The sequence below is a fragment of the Lutra lutra genome, chromosome 5 (genome assembly GCF_902655055.1).
Source record: "Lutra lutra chromosome 5, mLutLut1.2, whole genome shotgun sequence".
NCBI lineage: Eukaryota > Metazoa > Chordata > Mammalia > Carnivora > Mustelidae > Lutra > Lutra lutra.
Window position 1 is genome coordinate 131,417,349 of NC_062282.1, and position 25,647 is coordinate 131,442,995.

Consider the following 25,647-nt stretch of genomic DNA (forward strand, 5'->3'; position numbering starts at 1 on the left):
AAAGTTAATATTTCACTTAATAATTCAGTTAAATATAGAAATTTAGTATTTATTTATAAAAAATTAATAAATTAATTTAGAGCAACAACATATATGCATTTGGAGTTATAAGAAAATTTAGGGGCAATCAAATAGAAATTGGTCTGTTTGTCTTTTAAATGTAGGTTAAAGGTTTCTTAATTAAAAAAAAACAACAACTCCATTATAGATGAAGCAAGAGTTCATCTTTGAATTGGTTATGGGAGTATTTTCTTGAAGAAATGTCTTTTAAGTCCTTCTCAAAAGATTTGAGATTCTGTGGTCTATTATGGCAAGCCAAAGTGATAAGCATTATTATTGTTCAGCCTTTTATTTCAAGGTTATGTAGCTGTGGTCTTAGGATGACCTAGGAACTGAGGAAGAAAGTCAACAATTTCTTTGCTGCTAAGCAAAGAAAAACATTTAGAAAAAAGTTGCAATTAAATACCAAATACCAAATTTTTGGTGAGAAATTATGACCATTACTGAGAAGAAAAAAAAAAGGATATAGTATTTGCTAAGGACAACAGTAGGCATATCAATCTAGTAGTGAGGAACTCCAGGAATAAAAATAGAGAATTAGAAGTGAAAAGAAATAACTCTTAAGATGGACATATAAACAAGGGAAATTTGCAACAATAGAAGATTTAGCAATTTAGTACTATTTTGTTAGAAACAATAAAAGCTATCTATATTTAAATGATAGAATGGAATAAAAGCATGAATAATCAACAGTAAACAATAAGACATTCTTTTTGACTTGCAAATGTATTTTCTAAAGTTCTTTTCTGTCACTTTACAACTATTAGAGTTATTCCTGCTGACAAAAGGAGCTGAATTTTACCCAGCAATCTTGGAACAGTTTGAAATACAATTTGAAAATGAAAAAAAAATGTAAAAGGAAAAACCAGGAATTTAATTTTAAATGGAACATCATTGTATGTAATGTATACCTAGTAATATGAAAAATAATGTAATATATATAAAAAGAACAAAATTATTTTTGGTATGAGCCTTTTTCTTGAATAATTTATCAGTGTTGGTTTGATAAGAAAAGATGAAGCACTCTTGATATGAGCATAATCCAGAACGCTTGTTAGGATTTCTTTTTGTTTCTTCAGTGTGCTTATTTAATTTAATAATGCATCCAGGATCCTAATTTGGGTTAACTAACAGATGAAGAGATCTGGTTGTCCAAGAAGAGATAGGGAATGTACAACCTATAAATCATTCAATAACATTAGAAGGTCAACAAGGCTGAGGTGAGGTGTGGGTTACAACAAAGAAAAGATTAATGTCAGCAGGCCACTCCCTGCCATTCTTCTTGTCTGGAGGAAGGAGATGAATTACCCTTTTTTTTTCCCTTAAAATGAGCAGGTTATCCCTGTTCTCTCAATCCCATCCGATTGAAAGCTCCGAGAATACAGAAACTATTTATATCTTGCATCGAGAACAGACCCCAGCACACAGTAGGTGCTGAATCTATCTGCTGACAGAATGAATATGTATCATGTCTGTTGCATGGCAGACCAATTGAAATGACATCTCAAGCTTTGTGCAGTGGCAGTATCGTAGCCAATGAGGTTTATCCGAGGCGCGATTATTGCTGATTGAAATGACATCTCAAATAGATAATTATGGGAATAGTGACATCCTTGACTTGGGAGACCTTTTGCTCAGAGCAATCCCAAAGTTTTGCAGGAGGCTTGAGGTTAGGTTTAAAAGTCCCAAATCAGACAGCAGTCCAATGGCAAACAGAGTAAGAGGCAACCAAAGACTGCCCTGGAGCAGTAGCCCCAGGGACCGTGGGAGTGAGAGAGAGCCCACGGAGTGGCACAGAGTGAGTCCGTGGGTTGTCAGTGACCTTGTAGGCCACAAATATCAGTCAGCAGTTAAGTGTTTACAGTCCTCTTTAATTAAAGTTTATTTGACAACTTGAGAGGTAAATCAAAAGATACCCTCTAGAGTATATTTCTAGGGGGTCTCAGGAGTGGCTGAAGTCAAAGGAAATACGATAATAACCCAGAAGGAAACCTAGGTCCTTTTTACAACTGCTCCCTGACACAGGGTCACACTGGTAAAACTCACTCTGGAGATATCAGGGGAGGCAAGCGCTTTATTCATCCATCCCATTCATTACACTTCCTGTTCTGTGCCATGCAGCCCCAGACAGACTGGCTCTGACCTCCACAGGCTTGAAGGATACATGTCACTTTCTATTCCTTGTCTTCCTTTCAATCCCAAGGATACAATTTAAGAGGACTTTCAACAGAAAAGTATTTGAAGGCAAGTGGAGAGGTAGGTTGAAAACTAGCTGACAATTCTCAGAACAAAAGAAAGCATAATGGGAGCCGAGAGAAAATTATCCAAACAAAAATGAAGAAGAGATGCCTCCCCTAAGATGGGGAGGCAAATGAAAGATTTTAGCTTTCTGCCGCATCTTTCCCTTTGCTCCCTACTAATAAGAATCTGGCTTAGATAGCTTAGGTATAGAAGTCAACGAGACAAGTACAGACTAATACAGGCCAAACTTCTAGATCATGATTGCATAGACAGGAAAGCCACACTAGGAGAGGTTTGAGGGAAGAGGGGGAGGTGGGAGAGGAGGCGGAGGAGAGCCGATTCTTCTTCAGAGAAAGAGATGATTCTATTATATTAAGAATTGCCAATTAATGAGTACCCACTATGCCACGAGGCATGACGCAGATGTTTTAAATTCATATTCACTACCTTTTATGGTACATTTTATTATGTGCTTAACAGATGACAAAACTAGGAGCTTAAGTAACTTGTTCAAGGTCATAAAGAAAAGAAAAGGCAAAACTAGATTCTAACCTAACTCTCTGACTCCTAAATTTGAGTTTTTCCTCACAATACTGCCTATATAACATTTATTTGTTCAGTGATAGAAAAGTGACGATATTAGATTTCTCTTCAGGGAGCAATTTCCCAAGACTATATTTTCCGTTTAGCTGGCTTGAATTATTGATTTGTTTATAATTGCCATCCTTTACCATAAAGATCTATGTTCAGTTTGGGGAATAAGAAGTCTATTAGAATGATAGTTTTCTTCATGACAGCTATATCATATGTCAATTAAAATGAACATAACTTCATAACAGCCTGGCCAGGTGTTGCTACGTACTATAATAACACATTCAACATCTGTGAGAATCTTGACAAAAATTACAAATGATACACCAGGCGAGCTGCTGTTTCTGAATCAATGCATTCTGCAAAAACTTCAAAAATCTCCGTATACTATAATGAAAGCATGTACAATCACAGCACCACAGAGGGAGGAGGTGAGGACAAGACTAACTAGCTCGAATATGACTAAAGCAATAGGAAGCAGAATTCTGGAGTAGTCTCTCAAAGGATGAAACTCCCTCAGTATCAGGTGTACAACAAATCTTACAACTTTTCAGTAGCCTCAATAATCTAAATAGGAATATATCTAATCTAAATAATCAATAATCTAAAAGGAATATATCTCTACTTATTCAGTTAAAGAAGAAAACAGGCATCTGTTTTTCTGTCTTAAAATTTATAATTAACACAGGGCAAAGGATCACAGCCAGCCTTCCCCAGCAGAGCAGTTACCTCCAATAACATGCCGTTTCTCTGGTTACAAATGAATAATCCTTTTTGCTGTCTTTTTTGACAAAAATTATTCATGTGTTATTGGCATGTTACCAGGGGAAAAGAGCTGAGCTGAGCTGAACTTTCAGCGATTTTTTAAAATTTTATAATCAAATAGCAATTATACTATAATCTCATAAACTATCGACCTTTACCCCTCCTCCTCAATTGTGCCCCAACATTTTGAAGAACAGAATCAAGAGATGAACACTGGCTTTCCATGAACCCTCTGAATACCTAAAACCAAAGGAAAGATGGAAGAGAGATGAGGTGAGGCAGAGAGCTTAGAGCTGACACGACTAAGGTACCAGAAAAATTGTGATAGATTTCTCATCACCACGGCAAGGAAGTCCCCTATATGGCCATTTCTGGCCCTTTCAAATGGACTGGATCAGTTGTTCTCAACTTTGGTTCATGTAACATCATTTAGGCAGGTTTTACAAAACCTGTGCCCGGTGCTACCTCATAGAAATTCTGATTTAATTAGTCTTGAATAAAATTCAGGCATCAATATGCTTTAGAAACTCCCCAGGTGACACTAATGTGCAAAGATCCACCAACCTAAGTGAATAAACGTAAACCATATTGGCAAGGTTTTAACAATGTTTTTGCCTCACCAGGAGAAAAAAATCCCAAAATTTCTAAACACCAAAACATGTTAATATCAAGAAACAACAGCAATAAACAATAACAATACACAATGGCAACAACAAAAACCTCTTCCAAAACCTAGGAAAGGAAAGATGGTAGAAGAATTTTGTAAAAAATCTTTTCCCCCTTCTGTAGGAAAGCAACATTTACCAACACTAATCATTAGACTTGGTGCTGGGTACATAAATATGACATCAGACATGTCATTTGACTCAAAAAACTCATTTGACAAATGAGGAAACTGAGCCTCAGAAATGTGAAGGAACTTCCCTAAGGCCAAAGAACAAATAAAGACAAAAAGACTGAACTTGGTCCCAATTGTATCTCAAGTCCAAAGCTTTTGTTCTTCTTCACATCGCCTGGAACATTTCTTTGCACTTGCTAACTTAACAGGTGCTGGGACAGAGTGTAATTTTAGCAACATTTCCACTGTAGGACCTTGAAGAGTTCATTCTAAGGAACTTAATCTGTAGCTCTCTGGGCCATTATCAATCTGACATTGGCACTGCATAGGTAAAGGGGAGAAATATATAAAATAAGATTGGAGGGGCAGGTAGTAGACTAATGGTAAAGGAGCTTGAATGCCAAGAAAAGAGTTGGAATGAATGAATGTATTAGCTAATTAACAAATCTACCTGTATGCCCTAGATTGACAGAACTCTCTAAGGGCTACACAACAGGGAGATAGAATAGGTTTTAGAATTACTGTATCTAAATGGCAATCTAATATGTGAAACCAGAAAACAAAGTACAAGGAAAAAAAATATCAAAACACTCCTTTTGCATGGTATAAGTAGGAAAAGACCCCAACAACCCAGAAACATGATGAATAAATCCACATAAGACTCATTTTCCATTCTAAAAAATAAACTCGGAAAAAGAAATTAGCATTATTTTAAACCGAATATTTTATGTTATTTTTTTTATCATAGCTATAGTAGGTAGAATTTTTCTAATGATTTAATTTAGTAGCTGATAAAATACAGTTCTCCCACTCAGGACAGATGGTCACCATGACATCCTAGGATTGGAGTCATTTATTAGCATATGTCAGAGTTAACAATAAAAAAACCTTGATGAATTATTAGTTTCCCTCAAGGTAAAAAGCACAGTCTCAAATTTAAACAAACAAATTAAAAAATCAGAAAAGAAAAAAGAAAACCAGTTCAGTCTCCCATAAAAACTGCTTAAAACTCTAAATTAAATACACAAATTACTAAGAAAAAAATACATAAAGCTGAATAAAAAAGGAAAGGCTAGGTTATTTTCCTTTTATTACTCCAACAGGATGATTTCACACTTCTCTTTTTTTTATAAAACAACTTGCTTTTCTCTACTTTAAAGAGATATTGAAAATTAAGATAATTTAAAATCTTGCATACAAATGTATACCCTTCACTTCCTACATATCTAAACGTGGAAGTTTCCAAAGCTTTAAAAAATGTGAAGCATTAGGGGTGCCTGGGTGGCTCAGTGGGTTAAAGCCTCTGCCTTCGGCTCAGGTCATGATCTCAGGGTCCTGGGATCGAGCCCCGCATCGGGCTCTCTGCTCAGCAGGGAGCCTGCTTCCTCCGCTCTCTCTCTCTCTCTCTCTGCCTGCCTCTCTGCCTACTTGTGATCTCTGTCAAATAAATAAATAAAATCTTTAAAAAAAAATGTGAAGCATTAAACAGTGTGCCATTTGGAATGTCAGCAGGGAATGTATTTGACATGACATTAAATTAAGCAAATTAACTCTAGTAATAACTTCTTTAGTTATATTTATTATACCAAATATTTAGTTCTCCCAGTATTTATTTTCATTTTATAGCTTTTTTAACAACACATTTTAACCCTATGTGAGTGTGTGTGTGTGTGTGCACACACGTGTGTGTGTGAACTGATACACATGTTCATTTTACTCTGGGTCCTAGCCTTATGATTTCTTAATTTCCTTTGGTGTGACCAGAGTTAGTGCAAATAAAGATTAAGTAGATTCTATGAGGTAGTAGCTCGTGATTTCTTTCAAAAAGTTTTCACAGATTTTATAACTTTTCATTCTAAAAAAAGAGTAGGACAATGACTCTTTACATACCATAATCTGTGATTTTACAGGACACCAAATACAGCTCTTTCAGGTTTTGTCCTTCCTTTGCAATGACCTCCACACACCTAAAACACACACAAAAAAGTGGTGAGTTACACTAATATATTTCAAGTTAAATTAGCAAGAGTTTGGCCATGACTGGAACAGGAAGAGGTCAGCTTTTGATGAATGCCACAGCTCTCTTCTTTCAACAAACTTCTTTCAAGGTGTTTCAGGAAAAAGTGTTATATTCCTTGCTTTAAACTCAAGTGCTCTAATACCCAAATGACTTTAATTAAGTACATTTATGACTAGTGCATATTTTAAAACCAAAGTGATGAAAAGTGTTATTTCTATCAGAGTAATGTCACTCTTAGCAATAGACCAGTAAATAGGTTATACAATGAACATGTCATTTACATAATAATATAAAAGCAATTATAATGAAACTAGAATATAGATGATGGTCATTATAGGTGGATAGTAATATTATTCATGTTTCAGTTATTAATGATGGAGTCTGATAACATTAAAATATACATTTTTGTGTATTGTATTCAATATAAACCAGAAATATTTAAAAATCTAACACTGGTGATAGATAAAAGAAAAAGTCTGCACATGTAAGAACTGTAAGATCTTTTACTTTGAAATTTTTAAATCTTAATATTTTAAGTGAATTGTTGCATAGATATGTAATATAGATATAGATACATAAGATTTACAGTCTTTTCTGGTTTCATTTAAGTTAAAAGGTTTTTGAATGGTGCACTCAGATTTAATAGCCATAGCAGAACATGCAGTACAGAACTGAATGAACTTTAAAAATAATGATTAACAACGCCATCCATTTTGTGGCTCAGCCTCCTACAATATCAGAAAAACCTGTACAGTCATACTGACACATAGGAATATGCATCCTTCAACGTAGTCGCTGCTTTAATCTTTATAAATAACAGTTAAGTAAAAGGGTAAAAGCAAAAAGAGTCATTAACCTTTCCTAGGAAGTAAGGATCAAGTAATTTGATACCTGTGTGTATAATCCATCAAAAAATTACTGAGTATCCATCTCTGTCTTGCAGATATTTTATTTGCTGTCTGGCTTATTTGTAGGAATCTTCATAAAATGTCAGAAAATTTTATACAATTTTCCTTCACATAATTCATTACTGAAGGTTAAATTAGTTATAAAGAGGACATATTTTTCCTTTAGAATATTTTTATAGAATATTGTTTTAATGGAATGATAAACATTTCAAAGTTCCTTGGAATAACTGAATAAACATTCTTTTTTGGCTTTTTTTTTTTTTTTAAAGGATTTATGACAAAAATGGAGAGGTTCTTCCATGGCTACAGCAGAAAACTTAAGACAGCGATACAATGCAATTACCATTGATACAGCTTATTATAAAGGGAAAATTTTAAACCTAATTCCATGTCATTTGACTTTAATGTAATATTTGAATAAACTCATAAAAACGGAAGAACAAAAGCAGATAAGACATTACAGGCAACAACTATGTTTTATTTACAACTTTAAAAATGAATTTTCATATGCTAAGGATAAAAATAAAGACCCTAGATGATTACAAAATCCTAAATTTAAAAAAAGTCTGATTACTTTCTGCCATATCAAAGATACACATTTCATCCTCCTCTATCACCTACCAAAAGTTAACAGTGCAGCATTCTGTATGACTACCACAAAATGAAATGAATTAGTACAGAAATAATGTGTATGTCATTTATTTTTTTCTCATGCTCTTTCTAAATAGTCCAAAAAGCCTGATTTTACATTTGATTGTGAAAAAACTCTAAACAAATGCCATATCCTCTCTGCATTCCTGCCACCTGAGTCTATAAGATACATGACAAGCACATAGGAACATTAAAGACACACAGAGCCCACTACAAAGAAAAAAATAACACAAATTGATTTCACTGTGTAAGCCAGATCAAGTGCTGTTTCATAGGCAACAAGAACCAGTATTCATAGAAAATAAGGTAATCAAACACTGGATGAAAAGTCTCTAAAAACTGATGAAAGGCCATGAGCATCAGGTTTCCCCCCTGTGTGTCAGAGGGAAGTTTTTATGAATAGATATAGTAACTAAATTTAGCTTATTCAAGAGGCAATAGCCAAGAGATAACACATGATCAACAAATAAGCAGTAAATATCTTTTAGACAGAAAAAGAGAAAGGAAATATAAGAGAAAAGTACTTTGCTTTCACAAAGGATCACCTAGGATTTTTGCTCTGGTTTTAAAAGTTCGGTTGCACAAGGTTTTCCAACTAGTTTTAATTACCCTGTAATCACAGCCACTGTGCTAGAAGTTATGCATAACATGGAAGTATTCCTTGAATAAAGATTTGTGGAGAAAAACACATTCCTTAGAAGATTTGTAGCAAAACTTAATTTCTTTAATGGAAATATCACATCATTCCCAGATGTGGTATTTGAGGAGAGAAACCCCAAGTTCTGTGAATGTGGACTGAAACTCTCAACACAAAAATATTACACAAAATTGAGTGGTTCAAATAAATACCTCAAATAGCTATTGTTTTGAGAATTGAAAGTGGAAATGGTTTGTATTGTCCTGTTACTGCAAATTGATGGAAATGAAACCCCACATCAACTAGCTAGTGCCTGAAACCTAGTGATTAGTCCAGGTCTCCTCTCCCAGGCAGCCTGCAGTGACAGCACGTCTTGACAAGAGGCCTGCACGGTGACTATCCTTTCCTCTTGAAACTTCTAGAGTCCATTATAGTATGTATTTACAAGAAGTACATGAACATAACTCTGGTCTGTGGACTTCATTTATTCTAAATGATTCTCTGTTTTAAAGGAGTCCTGGCTGTAGTCATGACATTGAGTGTTATTAATATCAGAGCATTTCCCAGGTCACTGTATAGTAGGTATGCAGGCAACAAACAAGGTGGTAAAGGGCAGTAATTATTGAAACTTTTTGATTATAGGTACTTATGTAAGTTTTTTAAAGGGTATTTTTTAAATGGTACCAATAAAATAAGAGAAACGTTTGTAAAGTGATAGAATCTTAAAGGAGAGTAAAAGACTGCCTGGGTGACTTAGTCAAGTGTCTGACTTGATTTTGGCCCAGGTCTTAATCTCACAGGCATCATTTTGAGGCCCACCCTGGGCTCCACGCTGCATATGAAGAAGAAAGAAAGAAAGAAAGAAAGAAAGAAAGAAAGAAAGAAAGAAAGAAAGAAAGAAAGAAAGAAAAGAAAGAAAAGAAAGGAAAAGGAGAGTAAAAGAATCAAAAATCACATTTAAAACCTTCGTTTCTCCATCTTCTCTCCTATTCACAAATAATACATCAGAGAGTATCCATTAATCTCAAAAATAAATTATAGTTTTGTCCCTAGGGACAAGCCATGAGTCCCTAAACTCAGAATCTAGAATTCAAATTTTTCCCATTCTTCACCCCACCCCCTGTTCCCATTATCCCTGAGGACAAACTTCAAAATATCATGTGATGGACATTCTCCATAGGTCAGTACATTCAAAGATTTCTCATTTCATGCATGACAACATAAAGAATTATAAAACTTGGGAAAAGAACTATATCCTCAGGGAAAGTAACAATCTATAAGATTATTAAGGAGAAATTAATAATGGGAAAATGGCATAGTTGAAAACAGCAGAAAATCCAATATTCTTAGACTAGCCCATGAACATCAAACACAAGCCAACTAAACTATTTTCCCAAATTCTGAGAAACGAAATGATATGTATCTTAACAAGAAAGAATTTAAAAATCTGGAAAAACCCACCCTATTCTTACCTCCATGAAACCACAGAACCACCTACCTCCTTTGAAACCCCATACTCTCATTCTCTATAACATGAAGACCTGTACAAAGAGTTTCTCCAAATCAAATGTTCCAGGTTCAATATATTTTAGTTTAATCCTGCATTGCCTCCCTTCAAATATTTTCTTCTTTGACAGGGTTCAGGAGAAAAAAAAATTGTTGCTGAGAGAAAGAGCAGGGGTGAAGGGAGGGTGCTACATAGGGAGAGAATCTGATTGATTGATTGATTGATTGATTGATTGATTTTAGAGAGGGAGTGGGAGGAATCAGGGGAGAGGGAGAGAGAGAATCTTAAAGCAGGCTCCACGCTCAACGCAGAGGCTGAGGCAGGCTCCATCTCACAACCCTGAGATCACGGCCTAAGCCAAAATCAAGAGTCAGATACTTAACCGACTAAGCCACTCAGGTGCCCCTGAAGAAAATTTTTAAAATTGCAACCTTTGTAAATTCTTGAGTAACAGCTATTGAGTGTGTGTGTGTGCGTGTGTGTATGCATGTGTATACATACATATATATATATACAGTGAGTATATATAAGTATATATGTATATACTCTTCTAGAGTATATACATATAGAATGTATATTCTATATACATATAGAAGAGTATATATGTATATACTCTTCTAGAACTCCAAAAAGCATAAGAAAACCTCCGAAGTATCCAGAATTATTATTTATAATAACACAATGTTATGCTCACTTGCTTTTGATAATGTTCTAAAATGCACCTAAAATATCTGATGGAATCTGAAAAGCAACAAAAAGGTTACTTTTGTCAGTTATATGGGATTTTTTTTTTTTTTTGAGAAGGCATTTACTTAGTTTCAGTGGAGGGAAAATCTGTCTCCTTAGCAATAGATTCCTAATCACCTGATTTATGTGAAGGGTAAAGGTTAATGAATTAAGCTGTGTAAGCTTCAAAACTATCAAAGGAATTCAAAAGAGCCCTGAATTATGGAAAACAATGGCTCATTCTACATACATACCAAATTTTTATGTTTTTTGTCTCCTACTCAAAAGCTGGAACATGGCATTAGTGACAATTGAAAAGAACTAATGAGGAAATATGACTACATTGCTTGCAAGAGGAGTGTCCTAGGAGACCTTGTTACTGTTTGTGATGTGCTTCAAACCCAAAAGAAGCTAATTGGAGCTGCCAGACACTGGTTTGCAAATCTCACTTTAAAGGACAGGCTCAATCACCTTAGAGGTGTGGAAAGAAATGTCCCCATTAGAGATGCATTAGTATGGGCTTGGTGAATTTCTAAATAAACTTTAGGATGTTCTTTCCTAAGCCACTTTTATATTTGAATAATAGATATATCTTCAAGCAGAGGAAAAAATGCAACAAGACAAAAACAACCCCACAGATTTAAAACAAAAAGTATGAAAAGGGCTGTAAAGTAATTGGCAAATAAGTACAATGGGGAGCTAGATATCTTTAAGACTGAATAAACATGTAGATCAAACCTTAAAACGTCTGAAATGCAAACACATTGTAAAAGGGATCTATTTAGGGGTTTAAGGAATAGAACTTCATTTTCATCATTTCTTGAAACTCAATAAGCCACCCTATATTATATAGCTTATAAATGGGTAAAAGCATAAAAAGCTGCAACCCACAGACACATACAAATGAAAAAGGAATAAACAGGATTTAAAAGATCTAAAGAGAGCAAAAAGGGAGCAAACTTGGCCCAATCCTGTGCTATGAAAGCTCATCCTGACTTTAGGTCATTTAAATGATAGCAGAGGTCACCAAAACACAATTTGGCATCATATAGAAAGAATAATGATATTTGATTGATTTTTCTAAATCCTCAAATTGAGTTTACTGAAGAATAATCCGATCCCAGTGTAGCAAATGAATTGGCATGATTTACAGGTATATTCTGCTTTCAGAAAATGCCTTTCTGCTTTCAGAAAAAGATTTCTATTTACATAAAAAAGGCATATTTACAGGTAAATATGTACAAGATGAATCAATTCAATAATCTATTAATAATAGTATATTTCCTCTTATTACATAGGACTATAATTGTATCTATAAGCACTCTATTTATAGTTACTTTTTCTAGTAATGTAATACTTTAACCTCACAGAAATAATATGCAGTATTATTGCTGTCTTTAACTTAAACAAGTGCACATAATGACAAATGAAAGACACAAGGCATCAGAATGATATGTGGAGTGTCCTTTGTATTTTATAATACACTTTCTTGTAAATGTTCTTCTATTCTATCCCATTAACAACACAGTACCAAATATATACATAAGTCAATTTTTCACATAAATGTCCAAAAATATTCTCATAGAAGAGATGTTCATTGCAAGAGAGATTTTTTTTTTAAAGGTTGACTTGCAATGAAAATGCTAAAGCATTTGCTCAAAGCACGTTCTTAATATACCACAGGGGCAAAGACTAGCAGTGACATGCAAAATGTCACCAGCTCCACCAGTTAACAATAGTTATCTTGGGACACTCATTAAGTTCTCACTTACCAAATGTTATTCTCCAGAAAGCCAATATCTGATTAGTGAAATCTAAGATTAACTTAGTCATTTGCTACTTAAAAGAGTGGAGAACTGATGCCCGTTTTGTCACACAAAGATAGCAAAAGGTTACAAAATGAGAATAGTAGGTGTTTTGTTTTTTTTTAATGAGACTTTAATAAGTGGCTACAAATGGATATGTTATTGAAACTTAAGGTCTACTGGTTTCTACCTTTGCCAAAAGAGGTGTTACACCTTTGAGGGAGGCAGAGCACATGCTGTCATCGCTGGTTCATTCTGGACCACTCTTTACCTAAGTGTCTCTAACATCAGGTCGTTTCCCAACTAGTGAGTAAGTAGGAGTCAGCACTGAAAAAAGGAGTTATACAACAATAATATTTTATAATATATTTAGGAAAGACCATTACAAACTAGCTCTTACAGAAATATTTTGTAAAACAAGTTTTAATTTATTTCTTAAAGTGCTTTAAAAATGTTCACATAGAACGAAGCCTGCACTATTTTAAAAACGTACATTTTCCTTAAGCTACTAAGAAACAAAATGGTTAAAGGCTCTTCTAAAATGGGTGGGGGGAAGGAGATTAAACTAACAAATTTGTGATAAACTTGGCTTTGGCTTTAATGTTTCAGATGTATTTATCCAAAAGTCTTACTTTTAATTTTACCCATTGTTCCATCTTTTTACCGCAATTACACTAAATTATATAACAGCTTGAGCTCACTTCTTCTAAGTATTCCTCAAAATATGCAAGAGGCAGAAAAAAGATTCTAAGGTTCTATTTATTTATTTAACTCAACCATGTTCTATTGAGTGTAAACTCTGTGTTAGAAATATTCAAAGATATAATCAGAAGCCCACATTATTATAAAATGATGGCCGTAATGCTTATAATCTTGATAGATCAGCTACTATTTATTTTTGTTATTGTTGATGATAATATTCCCACCTAGGAACAGAAAAATCTTATCATTGAAAATAGTTATATTTCAGGACTAAAGGAAATGCTAGAAGAGAAAGGGAGAGGGAAATGCAAGGGTAAGACTTCCTAATTCAGCCGTTTATTCGTTCTTCAATGGGGAAAAATGTAGTTACTTTGAAATAGGAAAAGTTAAGAATACTCCTCCTTTTCAACTTTTTGGGATTCCATTAATTTATGACCAATAACTCTGGGGGGAATCCAGGCACTGCACAGTGTTGATACAGTTAAGACTGGTGCTATCTTTATGGTTTCCTGGCATATTTTAAGACAGAGGACAGAAGAGAAGGTTTTTAGTATCCTACATGTTAGAAAAATTTATTGTGTGGAAGCAAAAGTCCAGGCCCTTAAAAAACTCAGGAATATAAAAACATATAAAACTATGGTCCAGTTTAGTGCATGATAATTCATCAGAGGCCACTTCTTTTCTAGAAAAAAAGTGAGGCAATACTGTGGCAGCTCTAAACCAAGCCCTACCACCACTATCACCAATAATAAATATCAACTTTAACAGTAAAGCTAAAACTATTTCAAAGAGATCGTTGGGCTTCCAAACAACTAAAATGAAATTTAGGAGGACTATTCAACATATAATTGAAAATAATCTTCCCGCCCATCTCTACCCCACTTACTGTGGTTGCTTTAAGTATTGATAAGAAAGTCTCAATTCAAGAGACATCATATACTTTATGCTCACCTTTGGTTTAAAATGGCTACGACTTAAAACTAAATTATTTTAGTGGACTATAAAAACACCCAGAAGATGAGATTCTAGGCATCGTTCAGGAAAGAGTTAAGTACTTCCTTACCAGAAGACGCCACAAGTCGGCTTTGTAGTGACTAATTGCCTCTTTAACCTCTGTACTCTGGGAGCTGGCCTATGCTTCAATACCAGTTTTGTGATAGAGCCAAAGACTGATGTTCAACATAGACCTCCCATGACCTACGTAGCCAAGGAGTTAACTCAGACAAGATGCTGACAAAAGGTTTCCTTCTCACTTGGGAAGGCACACAATCTCTTTTTGGATAAGCCAAATTCTCAGAAGACTATAAAGCACAGTAGGTAAAGACAATTTATAAAAGTCAAAAGAATAGTTTCACTTTGGCTAACAATGATTCTAAACATCCAAATGTATCATTCAAAATTTTGTCTGAGAGATAGTTTTAGAAAAGAAGTAGATTACTTATTTTAAAATGCAATGAAGAGGGCACCTAATTCGATATCTTTGAAAGCTCATGATTAGATAGCAGTAATAAGACACAAAGAAAGGAGGTCAAACATTCTCCATTCCAAATGCTTTCTATATGCTCCAACCATTCATACTCAGGAAGCCTGTACTTTGTCATTAATTTTTAAGCTTAGAAAGTTTCTGGCCTGATCAAAAGCCAAATGAATAATTTTTACAGGTGATTTTCAGTAGTGATTACATAAAATGTAAATAAAACAAATTCTGCAATTGTGAGAAAACCCTAGTGAAGGTTTCTTGTTAGTTTCTAAAAAAGAAGGGATGAGGAAGGAGTTCTGGATTAGGGAGCTGGAAAAGGGTGGGCAGTGGTAATAAAGTAACCCACATAATTCACCACAAAGAAGAAAAAAGAAAGATCACATGGGCTTGATGAAGGCAGGGACATTACATAAGTTTGACTTTACTAATACTCAGCTAGATTGAACTCTGAACCCTCTGAGGCCTAAGTATCATCACTGCTGAATTCATAAAACCTACTTCCAAAGCCCTGAAACTGCAGCTACTTTATTCTTATTTTCTCCCATATCACTGCATAATTAACATTCACGTCAGAGGTAAAATAATCTTTGCTCTAACATTTACAGGAAAGAGAGGAAGCAGGTCATGTTTAGTTGTGTTGGTACACTGAATTTACACAGAGAGATAACTTTTTTACTTAAAAAAAGGGAAGGATTACACTTCTTTTTCAAAAAAAGTACAAATATTTCTACAAATGACAATAAGGGATATCAACCAAGAATTCTCTTATGAAAAGTATACAGTTTACATTTTCTAAATCCCAACAGAAGGATGTTGGCTGGTTTCAGTTAATTTTTATCTGAAGAATACAGAAAAAAGGTCCTTCAAATTTTCTTCTTAAATAACATTCAAGTAAATATAATAGAATGAAATTTAGAAATTCCAGGGAAAGGCTATTAAACCTTAGTTTTTCTGGCTACCAGGACAATTCAGTAATTCCTAATATAAAGTCCATTTGCCTATAAAATATCCATCTCAAGGATTCTCTCGTAACTCTCTCCATCAATGAAAAGACTTGTTCATCAACCATTTAATTTATATTCAAAAGAGAATGTGGTATGTATATGTGCATACATGTATATATATTTATGAATATAACGCTTAACAAATACATTTTCCCTTACCAACACTGTCATTAAACCAACAAAAATATAATTATTATAAATGCACTCAGTAAAAGAATTTTAGCAGCCTAGCCCCTAAAATGTCATAATCACTAAAATCCAGGTTGCTTTGCTTGGACCAGTCACCAGCCTATTCTCTATAGGGAAAAACTTCATCTCCTTGTTCCTGGGGAGTGTGGTGGAAAGCTAATGAAACCAGTGTGTAAGACTGATAGAAACCATGGAGGGAAGCATTACTCAATTTTCCCTTGCAGAAAGTTGCAAAAGCATGGAGAAGTAAGGAGGTCATTTCACCATTTGTTTCAGACAGTGGGTACCTTTGCAGGCAACATCACATCAGACAGCCAGCAAGAAAAAGCAACACTCCCAAACCCAGTACTCAGCTTTGTGTTATTTTAAACTATAAATCAAAATGAATAGTACATCTTTGGCATATTTCTCAATGTTCTACTGTTGATTACAGTACAGTTCTGTCTGCATAAGCAACAAAGCATGTAGCAAAATGGAGTAACAATATTAAGATTCCTGCTCTACACACACACAAAAAACACTGCTCTCAAGTACCCAGTAAAGAAAACATGCTGCTATTCTGAGGAAAAAGCAAGACTTGGAATTGAGAAGAGAGTTTATTGTTTTTAAAAGTCATTAGTGGAATAAAGAGGCAAGAGCAATGCCAGGCATTTGAAAAAAGGACATCAGGTAAATGTGCTTGTAATTCAACTGCTCAGTTTTGTGCTGCCATGGGTCGTGAGAGTATCATGAGGTCTGCCGTGATAATGATAGAATTTTATTAAAAAAAATTTTTGGAGCACAAATTCCTTTTTGTGATCTTTTACTGAAAGGTAAAAGCATAATCATCAGACACACAACACACTCAGGCGCTTTGGCAAAACTGGGGGTTTTGGGGGAAATAATGGCAATTTAATGCCACATCATACTTTTAAAAAGGAGAAAGAAAATATAAAGGGCAATAGTATAAGCAAGTCAGCAAATGTGATATAAACTCAGGGATGTACTAGTTGAGTTAGTGGCTTGACTTAAGGTTGAGGAAAGAATATTGTAGAGGAAAAAGAAGAAAACAATATATGCTATGTATAACAATAAAAATATATAACATAATATATGCAATAATTCTTGTTACATGTAACATATATGTAATAATGAATATATAACAACATATTCATATATTTCATCATTAGTAAGGGACCTGAATTTATTTTATCTGTTTACTTACATCTGGCCTTATTCCACTAGAAATGCATACAAAATTATAAAAGAAATATTTAAGTCAAGAAAGGTAAGAAATATGGATAGTAAAATAGTGAGTCAGGGGTATACTCACCTTAAAGGGATTCATATGATTCAGTCCTGAAAAGCCTCTACAAGTGGGTTAAGATTTTGGAAAGGCTTTCAAGGAATCAAAGTAAAGAGAAAAGTATGATTATTTCTTAGATTCATAATATCAATGACTTAAAAAAATCAGATGTTCAAAAGAAGCTACAAAAGACTAGATATGCTAAATTTTACCTCTGAAACTAATACACTATATGTTAATTAATTGAATTTAAATTTAAAAAAAAAGACTAGATATGATTGAGGCAGTTCTGGGGAAAGGCTAAGGTTTCAAGAAAAGTAACCAAATATTTTGCATCATTTAGAAAATTTCCTTTCATTTCTTAACACCACTATAGACTTAATCCACGAGAAACTGGACATTCAAAAAATTTAAAAATTAAAACTATATTGCACATGATTAAAAACATAGTGCAATAATATAACAGATTTAGCTACATCAAGATTTTGCTAAATTTTAACATTGCACGCACAAAATCAATCAGTTATGGATAATGGAAATATGTTTCAGATGCTCAGACTGTCAAAGTTGTGTGAGCATCTGTGTATGTGTGTATACACAGTCCCTGTATTGGGAATGTAATTCAACTTTTCTAAATCTTTTCTGTAAAATGGAAATTACAGTATCTACCTCCAAGGACTTTATAAAGGTTACATTTCATAATGTTTGCAAAGGCTCTTTTAGTTATTCAACAAACATTTACTAACCCTTACAATGCCCCTAACTGTATGGATACAAAGATGGATAAGCCAAGTCTCTTCCCAAGGGGTATTCAAATCTTGTCAACTTTAACATCCTCCACACAAATAAGACAGGGTTATTTAGAACAGAATATAATTTCCTAACGTATATTTCTCAGAAAGCTAGCACTTTGGGGCTTTAATAGTTTAATAGCATATGCAAGAAAGAAATGTATGGTTCAATAAGTTCATGTTAAATAACTTTTTTTTTTCCTTAGTAAAAGGAAAGTAAAGCACATAGGAGAGCACCAGGAACACAGTAAGCAATTAAACATTAATTAATATTATTTAGGCCCAAGCACAGAACTTGGCACATAAAAAAATGTCTGCAGCAGGCTGAAGAACAGCCCTGAAAGATAATAACTCCTGATCCATGGAACCTGTAAATGTTACATTTTATGGAAAAAGTGTCTGTGCAGATGTGATTAAATTAAGGATTTTGAGATGGGGAAATCATCCTGGTTTATCTGAATAGCCTCTTAAAACAATTCCTAGTGTACTTATAAGATAGCAGCAGATGGAGATTTGACAAAGGAGAGAAGGCAAAATTACTGGAGGCAGAGATAGAAGTGATTTGGCCACAAGCCAAGGAATGCTGGTAGCCACCAGAAGCTGACAAGAGGACTAAAAGATTCTTCCCTAGAGCTCTTGAGGGGGTGGTGTGGTGGTGTGTGAAACCTTGATTTGGACCCAGTGAAACTGATCTGGGATGTTTGGCCTCCACAACTGTGAGAGAATAAATATTTGACGGTTTGTTGTTGGTGGTAAATAATAGAAATGTTTAACTGTACCTGTTTTGAGATGTTTCCTTTTGTGAATTTAAAAAAGGAAAGGAGACAAATTTCTCTTTTACAAAAAACAGAATGAGTTGCCTTTTTGTTGTAGATGGCTCCAAAAGAATTTAGTTTTGGTGTTACTGATCTGGAATTGCTTGGGGTTACTGGATGAAGACTTGAAAGACAAAGCAAAAATCTGACTTGGCCCCTCAACCAGAACAGATCAGAAAGCTGAGGGAGCAATGTAGGCTGCTCTGTAGTCCCTGTGGCAGTACCCCATGACCCTAAGGCTGCCCGATGACTGCCTGGCACTTGGCTGTGGTTGGCGTTCAACCTGTCACAAGCGGCTTCTGAGAGCGCCTCACTTGCTCCTCTGCAGGCGGTCGAGTGCTTGCCGAGCCCTAGTGTCCAGGATCCAGACTTTGGGCAAGGCGAGGGAGGATGCCTGCAGGAGACTGTACTCCTGGAAGCGCAAGTGTGTAGGGAGCGGGTTCTAGGCTGTAACTGGCGGGGACCAACCCCATGGGCAAGGCAGGAAAGGGCTCTGGGTTAGGTGGGGATCCGATCCTACCAGAACAGCTTTCTCTGTTCTGTCTCACTGACTGTGGTGCTCAGGGAAACCTGATTCACCTGTTTCTTCTTCTCTACAGGATTCCATTAAGCTTCCCAACAACTCTTTAATTTCTTCCTCATGACTGAAGAATCCAATTTTCTAGGCGGTTCTTTCTCTCTGGGTGTTTGAAAATTCCTCTTTCCCAAAATGTGCTTCAGGGGATATACTTTCCACGGGTGGTTCTCTGTTCTTTAGAAACCTACTGCCCCTCCCACTCCACCAAAGGGCTTTCCTGGGCTTGTCTCTGGGACATTTTATCTCGGCTGTCCCTGGCAGACTATCCCTCACAGGTCCTCCGGTCAGAATCCAAGTAGGATGAAGCCACTTTCACGGGTGCCACATGGCCCTGAGATTCCAGGGGGTTGGTTGGGCATCTACCGGAGAAGAGCCTGAGCCCACTACCCACATCACCCTTCTTTTTCAGGAGTGTGTTACTCCCATAGTTTGGTTTCTTTTTAGAAATCTGCTATGAGTGGATGCTATTTTGGTAAGACTTCTACTGAATTTCAAGTTTCTTATTTCTTCCATTTTTGCATTTTCTAAGGAAATATCACTGAAATCACCAAAAAATATTCCATGTGGGGGGGGGTCTGGTTTTTCTTATTGAAGCTATTCTGCATAACGGGCACCTTTTAGCTGGAAGGATGTGGTGAAGGGGAAGTAGAGAGCACTGGAATGTTAACACCTATCTTTGTTCCTACTTGCAGCTGAGGCCAGGAGATGACTCAGCCCAGGCCATTCTGTGGGTGAGAGGGAAAGCCTGACTATGAGGCCACTATTCTGGCATTGTTTTAAGCTACCAAGTTTATAGTAATTTGCTATACTACCAACAGGAAATAAATACAGTGCCCAATAAATGTTATTAAACTAATCACTGGATTATACATGTGGCAACCAAGGAATATGATTTGCAAAGGTAAAAGCTAAATGCCATTAATATGATGTTACTGGAGGAAGCAAGATGGCAGAGGAGTAACAGACTGAAATATCATTAAGTCACAGGAATTCAGCTAGATAGTTATTAAACCATTCCAAACGCCTACGAACTCAAAAGGAGATAGAAGGGAAGAAGAGCAGCAATTCTAGGAACAGAAAATTGACCACTTTCTGGAAGGTAGGATGTGCGGAGAAGTGAATCTGAAGCAATGGGAAGACAGACTACAGGGGGAGGGGCCGGCTCCTGGCAAGTGAGAGAGAAGTGGAGCACAACATTGGAACTTTTAGAAGTTGGCTCCACTGAGAGACATCGCTCCAGAGGCTAAGCAGGGAGTGAAGCCCTTGCAGGGACAGTGTGGTCTCAGGACCCACGGGGTCACACAAAGACTGGGGGTGTCTGAGTGTGGTAGAAATGCCAGGTATTGGAGAGGGGAAGCTGGCTACAGAGACGGAGACGAGGAGTGAGCTCTCAGCTCAGGGTTACCTTAAACCGTGATCTAAGGCACAGTCAGACCACTGCTCTTTGAGCAGGAACCCCACAAGTGGCAGATCCAGGGAGACCTCTCTCCTTCCTCCTCTGGGAAGAGCTGTGGAGGGCACAGCAGGAATCTGCTGGGTTTGGAGACTCCAAACAGGGCTGTGCACCAGAGACAGAAACTGTCACAGGCTGGGTGAGTACAGAGTGTGGCTGGAACCAGGGAGACAGGAGGGATTAACAGCTTTTCTCTGAGGACACACTGAGGAGTGGGGCCCCGAGCTCTCAGCTCCTCTGGGCCGGAGATTGGGAGGCCGCCATTTTCATTCTCTTCCTCCAAAGCTGTACAGAAAGCGTTCAGGAAACAAAAGCTACCGAGAGCATACTGGAGCAGATTATTTAGCCTGGCCCCTGGCAAAGGTTGTGCAATTCTGCCTTGGGTAAAGACACTGGAGAATCACTGCAACAGGCTCCTCCCCCAGAAGATCAGCAAAAACAGCCAGCCAAGACCAAGTTCACAGATCACCAAGAACTGTGGAACTCCAGAGCCAGGGAAAAGCAACACATAGAATTCATGGCTTTCTTTCCATGATCCTTTAGTTTTGCAAAGTTAAATTTTTTTAATTTTATTTTTTTCTTATTCTATTTTTTTAACTTGTCCTCTTTTCTCTTTTAACTTTTTTGAACTATTTTATCTTAACAATACCTTCTTAAAAAAAACTTTTTAAATTTTCATTGTTACAGTCATATTTTAACCCTTCATTGTATTTAAAATTACTTTGGGTATACATACAGGGTTTTTTTTTCCTTAAAATTTTGGGATAAAACTTCTAATAGATCAAAATATACCCTAAATCTACCACATGGCTTTGTTCTAGTCCCCAGTCTAGATCACAGTCTCTCCATCTTTTTTTTTCTTTTTCCAACCAACATATCACAGTCTCTCCATCTTTTTTTTTCCAACCATCTTATCAATTCCTTTTTTAAAATCTTTTTTTAAAATTTTCATCCTTACAATCATATTCCATCCCTTCATTGTATTTACCCTTATTTTTGTATATACGTAAGTTTTCTTTCTTTAAAATTTAGGGAGGTCGTTTCTTCTAAGAGACCAGAAAACACCCTAAAACAAGTGGGTACCTCTGTTCTATTCACCAGTTTAATATACATATATACATATACATATATATATACATATACATATATATATATGTGTGTATATATATATTCCCCCCCCCTTTCTTCTCCCTCCGGTTTCAGGTATCTTCTGATTTGGTTAGCATATATTTTTCTGGGGCCGTTGCCACACTTTTCATATATTATTCTCTCACTCATATATTCTTATCTGGATAAAATAACAAGGAGGAAAAACTCTCCTCAAAAAAAAAAAAAAAAAAAAAAGAACAAGAGGCAGTACTGACAGCTAAGGACCTAATCAATATGGACATTGGTAATATGTCAGAACTAGAGATCAAAATGACGATTATCAAGGTGCTAGCTGGGCTTGAAAAAGGCATGGAAGATATTAGAGAATCCCTGTCTGGAGAAATAAAATCCGTCTCTGGAGAAATTAAAGAACTAAAATCTAACCAAGTTGAAATAAAAAAAGTTATTAATGAGGTGCAATAAAAAAATGGAGGCTCTTACTGCTATGATAAAGGAGGCAGAAGAGAGAATTAGTGATATAGAAGACCAAATGACGAAGAATAAAGAAGCTGAGCAAAAGAGAGACAAACAACTACTGGACCATGAGGGGAGAATTAGAGAGATAAGTGATACCATAAGACAAAACAATATTAGAATAATTGGAATCCCAGAAGAAGAAGAAAGAGAGAGAGAGAGGAGCAGAAGGTATATTGGAGCAAATTATAGTAGAGAATTTCCCTCATACAGCAAAGGGAACAAACATCAAAATCCAGGAGACACAGAGAACCCCTCCAAAATCAATAAAAATAGGTCCACACCCCATCATCTAATAGTAAAACTTACGAGTCTTGGTGACTAAGAGAAAATCATGAAAGCAGCACGGGACAAGAGGTTTATAACATACAATGGTATAAATATTAGATTGGCAGCAGACTTATCTATAGAGACCTGTCAGGCCAGAAAGGACTGGCATGATACATTCAGAGCACTAAAAGAAAAAAATATACAGCCAAGAATACTATATCCAGTTAGGCTGTCATTGAAAACTGAAGGAGAGATAAAAAGCTTTCAGGACAACAAAAAAAATTAAAAGAATTTCCAAACACCGAACCAGCCCTAGAGGAAATATTGAAAAGGGTCCTCTAAGCAAAGAGAAAGCCTAAAAGTAACAGATCAGAAACTGACAGAGACAATATACAGTAACAGTCATCTTACAGGCAATACAATGGCACTAAATTCATATCCTTCAATAATTACCCTGAATGTAAATGGGCTAAATGCCTCAACAAAAGACACAGGGTATCAGAATGGATTAAAAAAAACCAGGATCCATTGATATGCTGTCTACAAGAAACTCATTTTAGACCCAAAGACACCTCCAGATTGAGAGTGAGGAGGTAGAAAACAATTTACCGTGCTAAAGGACATCAAAAGAAAGCTGGGGTGGCAATCCTTATATCAGATCAATTAGATTTTAAGCCAAAGACTATACTAGATGAGTACAGTCTAGAGAGGAGGAAGGACACTGTATCATACTTAAAGGGTCTGTTCAATAAGAAGAGCTAACAATTTTAAATAACTATGCCCCTAACATGGGAACAGCCAATTATATAAACCAATTAATAACAAAATCAAAGAAACACGTTGACAATAATACAATAATAGTAGGGGACTTCAACACCCCCTCACTGAAATGGACAGATTATCTAAGCAAAAGATCAACAAGGAAATAAAGGCTTTAAGTGACACGCTGGACCCCATGGACATCACAGATATACTCAGAACATTCCATCCCAAAGCAACAGAATACACATTCTTCTCTAGTGCACATGGAACATTCTCCAGAATAGATCACATCCTGGGTCACAAATCAGGTTTCAACTGGTACCAAAAGACTGGGATCATTCCCTGCATATTTTCAGACCACAATGCTCTGAAACTGGAACTCAATCACAAGAGGAAAGTTGGAAAGAATTCAAATACATGGAGGCTAAAGAGCATCCTACTGAAGAATGAATGGGTCAACCAAGAAATTAAAGAAGCACTGAAAAAATGCACGGAAACAAATGAAAATGAAAACACAGCTGTTCAAAATCATGGGGACAGAGCAAAGGCAGTCCTGAGAGGAAAGTATATAGCAATACAAGCCTTTCTCAAGAAACAAGAAAGGTCTCAAGTACACAACCTAACCCTATACCTAAAGGAGCTGGAGAAAGAACAGCAAGAGAAGTCTAAACCCAGGAGGAGAAGAGAAATAATAAACATCAAAGCAGAAATCAATGCAATAGAAACCAAAAGAACAGTAGAACAGATCAATGAAACTAGGAGCTGGTTCTTTGAAAGAATTAATAAGATTGATAGACCCCTGGCCAGACTTATCAAAAAAAAAAAAAAAAAAGAAAGAAAGAAAGAGAAAGGACCCAAATTAATAAAATCAGGAAGGAAAGAGGAGAGATCACAATCAACATCAAAGAAATACCAACAATTATAAGAACATATTATGAGCAACTATACACCAGCAAATTTGACAATCTGAAGAAATGGATGCATTCTTGGAGACACATAAACTACCAAAACTAAACCAGGAAGATATAGAAAACCTGAACAAACCATAACCAGTAAGGAGACTGAAGCAGTCATAAAAAATCTCCCAACAAACAAGAACCCAGAGCCAAATGGTTTCCCAGGGGAATTCTACCAAACATTTAAAGAAGAATCAATACCTATTCTCCTGAAACTGTTCCAAAAAATAGAAATGGAAGGAAAACTTCCAAACTCATTTGATGAGGCCAGCATTACCCTGATCCCAAAACCCGACAGAGACCCCATCAAAAAGGAGAATTACAGACCAATACCCTGGATGAACACAGATGCAAAAATTCTCACCAAAATACTAGCCAATAAGGTCCAACAGTACATTAAAAGGATTATTCAGGGGCGCCTGGGTGGCTCAGGTCATGATCTCAGAGTCCTGGGATCGAGCCCCGCATCGGGCTCTCTGCTCAGCAGGGAGCCTGCTTCCTCCTCTCTCTCTGCCTGCCTCTCTGCCTGCTTGTGATCTCTCTGTCAAATAAATAGATAAAATCTTTAAAAAAATAAATAAATAAATAAATAAAATAAATAAAAGGATCATTCACCATGACCAAGTGGGATTTATCCTGGGCTACAAGTCTGGCTCAACATCTGCAAGTCAATCAATGTGATATAATACATTAATAAAAGAAAGAACAAGAACCATACAATACTCTCAATAGATACTGAAAAAGCATTTGACAAAGTATAACATCCTTTCATGATCAAAACTCTTCAAAGTGTAGGGACAGAGGGTACATACCTCAATATCATCAAAGCCATCTACGAAAAACCCACAGCGAATATCATTCTCAATGGGGAAGAACTGAGAGCTTTTCCAATCAGGAACATGGCAGGGATGTCCACTATCACCACTGCTACTCAACATAGTACTAGAAGTTCTAGCCTCAGCAATCAGACAACAAAAAGAAATAAAAGACA

General features: G+C 36.0%; 1 protein-coding gene and 1 pseudogene across 3 annotated transcripts in view; one reads left to right on the plus strand and one right to left on the minus strand.

The window, feature by feature from the left end:
- The window catches only part of FBXL17 (F-box and leucine rich repeat protein 17), a 521,014-nt gene that overhangs the window by 162,509 nt on the left and 332,858 nt on the right, over window positions 1-25,647 (minus strand). For all 3 annotated transcript variants that reach the window (XM_047731562.1, XM_047731561.1, XM_047731563.1), the window contains exon 7: window positions 6,386-6,462. In XM_047731562.1, the coding sequence (XP_047587518.1) occupies window positions 6,386-6,462 (77 nt within the window). The remainder of the gene's footprint in view (window positions 1-6,385; window positions 6,463-25,647) is intronic.
- On the plus strand, window positions 1,568-1,675 carry LOC125101350 (uncharacterized; annotated as a pseudogene).